At 20.4% G+C, this 9,622-nt stretch overlaps 1 protein-coding gene across 1 annotated transcript in view; it reads left to right on the top strand.

The window, feature by feature from the left end:
• Positions 1 to 698: 698 nt before the first annotated feature.
• The window catches only part of PRSY57_1210900 (lysine-specific histone demethylase 1, putative), a gene marked incomplete at both ends in the record, with an annotated part of 9,349 nt that continues 425 nt past the window's right edge, over positions 699 to 9,622 (top strand). Inside the window, one exon of the mRNA XM_020115036.1 lies at positions 699 to 9,620. Coding sequence (XP_019970189.1) covers positions 699 to 9,620 — 8,922 coding nt within the window.

Genomic DNA, 9,622 nt, shown 5'->3' on the forward strand with positions numbered 1-9,622 from the left:
TAAATATATATATATATATATATATATATATATATATATATAATATGTACATTTAAGCCTTTTAGTATTATATCCTTTATTTTTTTTTTTAATAAATATGACTTGTATTAAACAATATAATAAACCCATTAAAATTTTTTCTTTTTTCTTTTTTTTTGGATATTAATTATCCCATAAATTTCTATTTGTTAAAACATGTTATATTTTTTTTTATTAAATACTTTATCTTTTTATTTTTTTAATTATCATTGGGATATTCTCATATAATATAAGTAAACATTTTTAATTTTTTACACGATATAAAAAATTATAGTAAAAATGTAAAACTGCACAAGGGAAATAAAAATTGAACCATTTTTTATCAAGTTTTTTTTTTTTTTTTTTTTTTTTTTTTTTTAAAACAAAAAAAGAAAGTTATTAATAATTTTTTAAATTGAAATATATATATATATATATATATATATATATATAAATCTTATCAAAATAATTCTTCATTTTAAAGAAAAAAGTAGTACTAATAAAAACTTATTAAGAAATATAGTGAGACATTATTTGCTTAAATTTATACATATGTATATTATTACCTATACTTTTATTTTGTGATCGTGTTCACATTTTTTTTTTTTTTTTTTTTTTTTTTTTTTTTTTTTATTTTGTTTGAAGTTCAATAAAAAAGCAACTTGTTATTTTCAAACATTATGGGAACAGAGAAAGAAGATGATGGACAAGATGTTGTAAATAGGAGTAATGATTTAAAAAAGGAAAATAATAAATGTGATAATATGAGTAATGATATAAGTGATTCTATAAGTAATAATATAAGTGATAGTATAAGTACAAACATAAGTAATAATATATCTAATAACATATCTAATAACATATCTCATAACATATCTCATAACATATCTCATAACATATCTCATAACATATCTCATAACATATCTCATAACACATCTCATAACATATCTCATAACATATCTCATAACATATCTCATAATATAAGTCAAAATAATCATGATATTTTTAAAAAGGTACATATAAAAAATTTGAACATTATGAATACACATAAGGATAATAATTATAAATATAAAAATAATGGATTGAATATTTATAATAAAAAAAAGAAAGATTATAACGGGGATGAAAATTTAAAAACAAATACAAGAGAATCATATGAGATATTTTATTCTTATTTAAAATTATCAGAAAAAAAAAGCTTAAAAGAATTAGGTATGATAAAAGATAATATGTCTGAGCAAGATTTTTTTATAAATGTGTTTTCACAAAGATTAAAAAAACATAATATAGATTTAATTATGATAAATAATAAATTATATATATATATAAAGTTTAGTCAAGATATTGATCATTTAATACCTTATTTTAAAAGAGAATTTTTTTTTAAAACATTGATAGGAAATAATATTATATTATTACTAGGCAAAAAATATGAAGTAACAGAAGTTTTAATAAAAAGTCTATATTTAAAAGAAACTATTCAAACATTTTTTACAAGCAATTTTACAATTGAAGAATTTCTTGTTCATAATAATTTTATGAACAAATATGAAATATATAAAAATATAGTTATTAATAATTTTTTCCCTATTCAAATGAATAATAAAAATGGTGATCATAAAAAAAAAAAAATAAATAATAATAATAATAATAAAAAGAAATATATTGATCATGAAGATATAAATAATTTTGTGGAATATGTTCATGATCTTGAAGAAAATCAAAAATATTCATCACTTCCATTTGAAAAAAAATGTTATAAAGAAAATATAAAATACATGAAAAATATTGAAAAATCTCACAATACAAATAAAATACAATATGTTGAAGATTTTCAAAAGGAAAATAGAGAAAATGGAAAAATTTTATATTTGAAAGAAAAAAAAGGAATAAATAAATATAACAATGAAAAGGATATGATGTGTAATCATTCAGCATTCCACAATAATATGGTACCGAATAATAATGTGTTAGATAACAATATGTGTAATAAAAATAATATTAAAAAAAAAAAAAAGAATAATGTTATTAAATTTATGGTTGATAATTTTGTAATTAATGATGTTTCAAATAAAATGAACCATCATAATGAATCGATACAAGAAAATAATAATTATTCTGTATTACAAATACCAAATAACAACAACGAAATTAATAATAATATTATAGCTAATGTAATATTAAATAATGAATTCAATTTGGATGTGCAAAAATTTAGAAATACAGAAGAAACAATGAATAAAAATGAATCCAATAAAAACGATAAAGAAGAAATGTTACAACTTGAAAAGGAAAAAAAACAAATATTAAAAAGAGAAAAGAAACGTAGAGAAAATCAAGAAAACAAAATGAAAGAAAATCAAGAAAAAGAGAATAAGAAACAAGAAAAAATAATCAAAAGAAAAGAACTTTTAATACTGGAAAAAGAAATACGAAAGAAATTGAAAGAAGAAAAAAAATTAAAAGAAAAAGAAGAAAAGAAAAAGGAAAAAGAAAAATTTTTAAAAAATGAAAAAGAAATTAGAAAAAAAATCAAGGAAGATAAAAAAAGACAAAAAGAAGAATTTCTAAGAAAAATTAAAGAAGAAAAAAAAAAATTAAAACTAGAAAAAAAAAAATTAAAACAAGAAATTATAAATAGTATAAAAGAAGAAAGGAAAAAATTTAAAGAACTCAAATCCAAATTTAAAAAAATTAATAAAAAGGATAATCATTTATCTAAAGATAACAAAAAAACAAAACAAACAAAAATACATAAATCTAATCAATCAAATATAAATGAAAAAGAATATAGTAATAATCATAAAAAAAAAGACGATATTAATTATCTATTCTTAACAGAACAAATAAATAATAATAATAATAATAATAATACAGTAGAAAAAAAAAAAAGAAAAAAAACTCTTGATATCTCATTAAGTATAAAAAAAAAAAAAAAATGTACTAAAAATAATTTATTATTAAATTCTATTGATGATCTAAAAAGTGATTCATTATCATTTATGAGCACCTTTCCTACATTCAATAATATCCAAAAAGAACAAGAGCATAAGAATGAAATAAATGATATCTTAAAATTAATTGAAATTAATAAAGTTGTAAATACACAAGAGAAGAATGATTACATCGAATGTTTACATAAATCGAAGTCAACACATGTAAACATGAATAAAGATAAAATAAAACAAAATCAATTATTATCAAAAAGAAATAATAAAATTAATACAAAAAATGGTGAACATATGTATGATCAAAGGGATCCATTCAATCAAATCAATTCTGAATTATTAAATATTGATGATTTTTTAATTAATAATATGAACACAATAATAAAAAAATATAAAAATGGTCATACGTCAAATATGGATATTTCAAATAAAGATATTTCAAATATAGATACTTCAAATATAGATATTTCAAATAAAGATATTTCAAATATAGATACTTCAAATATAGATACTTCAAATATAGATACTTCAAATATAGATACTTCAAACAAAAATGTTGTTCATACAAACAATTCATTACATAATATAGATAATATTTATTACAATAAAAATATGAACAATGCAGAAAGACATAACGAAAGTGAATTAAATGAATTAATATTAAAAGGGCTGAAAAGTTTTGGAGATATAAAAAATTTAAAAAGTTTACAAAAAATTTTAAGAATAAAAGAATCAAAAGGTAAAAACAAAATAGAAACAGTCGTACATATACCTAATAACGTTATTGAAAGAAGTGTTGCAAAAAAAATAGTTTTGAATAAACATGAAGGTATAAAAAATAAAGATGGTGTAAAAGAAAAAGTGAAAACAAAAAAAAAGATTTCATTATTTGGAATAGTAAAACCAGAAGATATAATAAAAAGAGGTATAAATAATGTGTATCATAATATTGAAGATAATCAAAAGTTATATACAGATGTTCTAATTATAGGTGCAGGTATATCAGGATTAGCTGCTTCCTATTACTTAAATAAATGTAATGCTAAATTTTTAGTTATTGAAGGCAGAAATCGTATAGGAGGTAGAGCTTTTTCAACCATATTACCAGAAAGAATTATAAATAATAAAGTTTTACCCGAAACAGTTGTTGATTTAGGTGCAAATTATTTACATTGTTGTGATAATGCAGATTTATCTAACGATAAAAAAGGAAAGACAAAACATGAGTTCACAAATTATACCGAATTGAATAATGAGAAAATAATGCGAAAGGAAGATGATATGGAATATGCAGATAACTTTATTTGGAATATGAAAAAAAAAAAAACAAAAAAAAAAAAATATAAAGTCATAGTTAAGAAACGTAAATATAATTATAATAAAGATAATTGTAATGATAAAAATAAAATGGGGAACCTTTCAATATATGATATACAAAAAGAATATGTAACAAATATCAATTTATTTAAGGAAGAATATTCAAAATTGATTAATGATTTTGCATACCCTCCTTATTTTGAATATGTTAATAATTCCTCACAGAGTGAACATAATAAGGATGATGAAAATAAAACTGATGATAAGAATAAATTTTCTGGTGGGAATAAAAACATTTATAGATACCTTAATTCTAATAAGAATATATGTTGTAACCCGAATATATATAATAATCAAAGATATTACAGTGATGAGGATTATTTTTATAGTAGACGTATAAAAAATAAGAGAAAAATAAAATTGAGAAATAACATGCTCTTTATGATAAAAAATAATATTGATAATATACGTAATTATTTTAAAATATATAATAAAGAAAAGAAAGATAATATATTAAATTTCTTTAAAAGTTTAGATGAAGATATCCATTTTTATAATAATTTAAGTGATAGTTGTGTAAACATATCTTCTGAGGTGTATGCAAAAAATAATTGTACAAACAAATCAAATAAATTATTAAAAATATTATCGTTTAATAAAGACACTAGAAGGAGAAGAGAATATGATAAATCGGTTACACAACTAGCCGAAAAATTAAAACCAAAAGTTTCTTTAGTTTGTGGAAAGGATAACTGGGAGTCAACCTTTTATGCACACTGGTATAATAATGAAAATGGAAAAAAAATAAAAAGTTTTAAAATTTATAGAGTGAATTTGTTATGTGATAAAATAAGAGTAAGAGCTGCTCGAAAAATGAGGAATTTTTTATTTATTGGTGATAATTGTAATGATGAATTTGAAAAAGATATAAAAAGTGAGGATCAGCAAAAGTCCAATAATAATTATGTAAGTGACGATACTAATGAAAAAGACAGTGATTATTTCTATAATGATGATATATTAAAAGAAGATAAACAAATTAATAATAATATTCTTATTGATGATACGTACCATAAAGAAATATTATTTAATAATAATCATGTGAAGAATATTAAGCCAAATGAAAATAATATAATTCATAATGAAAATTTTGAAGCAGGTGATTCATATAATGATAAAGAAGATATGAAATTAGAAAATGAAGAAAATAAAAAAAATGAAGAGATTGGAAAAAATGAAGAAAATAAAAAAAATGAAGAGATTGGAAAAAATGAAGAAAATGAAGAAAATGAACAGAATGAACAGCATAAAAATAATGAACGGAATGAACAGAATGAAGAGAATAAAAATAATGAGAAAACATTAAAGAAACATATAATTAGCTCAAAAAAGAGAATGTCCAAAGTTGATATGAACAATATTTTAAGTTATGATAATCATGCTATAATTTATAATAATTATTATGATTATGGTGATTTATATAATAAAGTTGTAAGAAATGTATCATTTACTAATACAAATATTGATAATGAAGAGAGAAAAAAAAAAAAAAAAGATATATCAAAAACCGAATTATATTACAATAATAAAAAAAGAAGGAGTATGTGGGATTTATTAATGGAATGTACAGAAGAAATATTTACCGAGATGAATATAAATGAAGAAAATTTTACAATGGAAGAATGGAAAATGTTAATGGTAACATTACAATCAAGATATGGTTATGGAAGTGATCTAAGAGAAACATCTATTGCTATGTCAAGATTGCCATTTTCTAATTATCTAGATATTGATATGTGTCCAAAATATGGTAGTAATAATTATATATTAAAAAATATAAAATATTATGATAAGATTAAAAAAAATGAACAAACACCTTATATTAGTTCATTTAAAGATTTAAACACTTCAGATAAAATTGTTGTTGATGGTTGGAAATGGCTAATTAATTATTTATCTGAGGAGGTTCAAAATAAGATATTCTTAAATACAGTGGCTGAATTGGTATATATAAAAGATAAACATAGAGATAAAAAGACATATCATTTGGATAATGATAATTACCAGATTAATAAGCAAATGTCTTCATCCCTTTTAAATACTAAAAAAAAAAAAAATAATAATAATAATAATAATAATAATAATATAGAAAGTGTTGAAAATAATTCTATAAATAGTGATCACGTAATAAACCAAGATAATTTTTTTTTTGTACCACAAAATGAAGTATCAAGTAAGAAGAAAAAGAAATATATAAATGAGAATTTTTTAATAAACAATGTTATAAAAGATGATTATAAATTAGGAGAAAATAATGAAGATGATTATAAAGTTATGATTAAATGTAAATGTTATGATACTAAGTTTAAAAATATTAATAAACATTTCCATGGTACATCAGATTTAAATAATTGTAATTATAAAAATGTAACTATTTATGCAAAATATGTAATAGTAGCTTTACCCCTTGGATGTTTAATAGATAATGATAAAAAAAGAAAATTAAAAACATGCTTAAAATTTGAGCCTGAATTACATCCATTAAAATTAAGAGCATTACAAAATTATAAAATGGGAAATCATAATAAAATTATATTAAGATTTTATCCATATAATTTTACATGGCCATTTGATAGTTTACAAATAAATTGTATTGATCAAAAATTTCAATTTTTAAATTTACATGCTTATGGAAAAATTGGATGTATATTAGTTCATTGTTTCCCACCATGGTCATGTACATATGGATATATTAAAAAAGAACATTATATAATTAATGAATGCTTATATACATTAAATAAAATGTTTGAAAAAAGTGGGAAAAAATTACCAATATTAGTTGATTATATTATAACAAAATGGCAAGATGATAATTTCTCTTTTGGTTCATATGCATATCCATATATAAATTGTAATGATAATGATTTAATATATTTAAGATCACCTCATCCAATCAATAATCCAAGAGTAGTTTTCTGTGGTGAATATTTATCCAAAAGCTATTTCCAGTGTGTTGATGGTGCTTATGATACAGGCATACGTGCAGCTGAAGATATTGCACATATTGGATTACATTTAAAAAATAATGATTCTAAAAATTATAAAACGGATGTTTATATATTTCCTCAAAATAAATGTCCTTTTACAAATATACCATTACCACCTATAAAAAAAAAATTCTTGGGTTTTTATATAACAGATGGAAGTGATGAGGCGCTAACAGATTATGAAAGTTCATCGGACGAAAATATTAATACAAATATTGATATAAATAGTAATATAAATATTAATACAAATAGTAATACAAATAGTAATACAAATAGTAATAATAATATAAATAAGTATAATTATAGTTATAATAATATTAATAAGTATAATTATAGTTATAATAATATTCCTATATCTGTTATGAAAAAGGAATATGAATTCTTACTATATTCTTTGCAGTCCATACAAAATATATTCAGATTTTTGAAAAAGCAAAATACACATAAAAATTTTAAACAGGATAAAAATATTAACCATATAAAGAAAGAAACTAATGTATTAAAACGTAGTAGTTATAAAAAAGAAATCAAATCTAATACATACGAATCATTTACAAACAATTCTTTAATTAATTTTGAAGATAAGAAAAGTAACCATGTTAAGAGTCATATCAGTACGTTATTATTAAATCTATATGAATATAATAATAAAAGTACAGATGAAATACATTATTTTGATCCAATTAAATCTATTAATAGTTATAAAAGCAAGTATAAAAATGGTTCATACTTATTGGAGTTACACTCAAAAGATAGTGAAAATGATAATAATAAAAATGATGCAAATAGTATGTGCACAATTGAGACTTCAAATAATGTTGACAAGAAGAATAAGGGGGATCATATTAATGATGTTCATAAGGATGTTCCTAAGGATGTTCATATGGATATTCATAATAATGTTCATAAGGATATTCATAATGATGTTCATAAGGATATTCATAATAATGTTCATAAGGATATTCATAATGATGTTCATAAGGATATTCATAAGGATATTCATAAGGATGTTCATAAGGATGTTCATAAGGATGTTCATAATAATGTTCATAATGATTCCCATAATGATTCCCATAATGATGCCCATAATGACAAATATACTTCTAATTATAATATAGAAACCTATTCCAATATAACAAATAACCATTTTGAATATATTAATAATATTTCTAATTTATATATAAATAAATATATGATAAAATTGAACGATGCTGTATTTTATAATTATAACGAAATCGAAAATAATATATTAAATAAACAAGATAATGCTGCGTACAATAAATCCTATTTTTTATTATTGCAGACTTTTTCAAATATATTTAAGAAATATTCCGATTTTACTTATTTTATACAGAAGGAGTTATTTTTAAAGATACAAGCAATGAAGCATATTCTTTTTAAAGATAATAATTTTCAATCTTTACAAGATATGAATGTTGTATTGTCACAATCAGAACACAAAAACGATCCTACTGTTTTTCATAATAATCATATGAATGATGTGGATAGAAAAAATGCATATGAACAAAATACAGATATAATAAATGAGGATGATAAAAAAATATCATATGTTCATGAGAAAATGGAAGATGTGGATAATATGAATAAAATGAAATTATCTTTGAATTTAATAAAGTCAAATATGGTAGGTAATAATGATGATGATAATAATGGTTATATACAAAAGAGCAATATTAGTACAGATGAATTAGATATAAATAACATTAATTTAAATAGTAGAACAAAAAATAATAATATAAATAATAAGAAGGATGTAATGATTGAAACAAATTTGAATATATATAATAATATTGATTTACAAAATAAAATAAAAAACATATATATTAATAACATAAAAATATGTTATTTAAATGATTATTTAAAATATGTATTAATCCATCTATCAATTAGTAAAAATATATTAGAAGAACAAATTATGAGTACAAATAATAACAAATGGAATTCTTGTGGTTTTCTTTTTTTTCTATGTTATATTTTACAATATATATTAAAGCATTTAAAATATGATTTGTTTAATAGTACTGTTAATACTAAGGTAGTTATCCAATTATTATGTGATTATATTTATTATCTTATTTTTTGTAAACATGATATTCTATGTTATAAATGTATGAACGGAGGAGAACTAAATATGTGTGATTCTTATAACTGCAACAATGCATGGCACACCTATTGTTTAAGTTCGAGTGAACATAACATGAATAATAAGAATAACAAATTCTGGTTATGTCCCAGTTGTTCAAATATTGAAATATCTAAACATGTTCAGAT

This window comes from Plasmodium reichenowi, chromosome 12 (assembly GCF_001601855.1).
Source record: "Plasmodium reichenowi strain SY57 chromosome 12, whole genome shotgun sequence".
In the NCBI taxonomy this organism is placed as follows: Eukaryota; Apicomplexa; class Aconoidasida; order Haemosporida; family Plasmodiidae; genus Plasmodium; species Plasmodium reichenowi.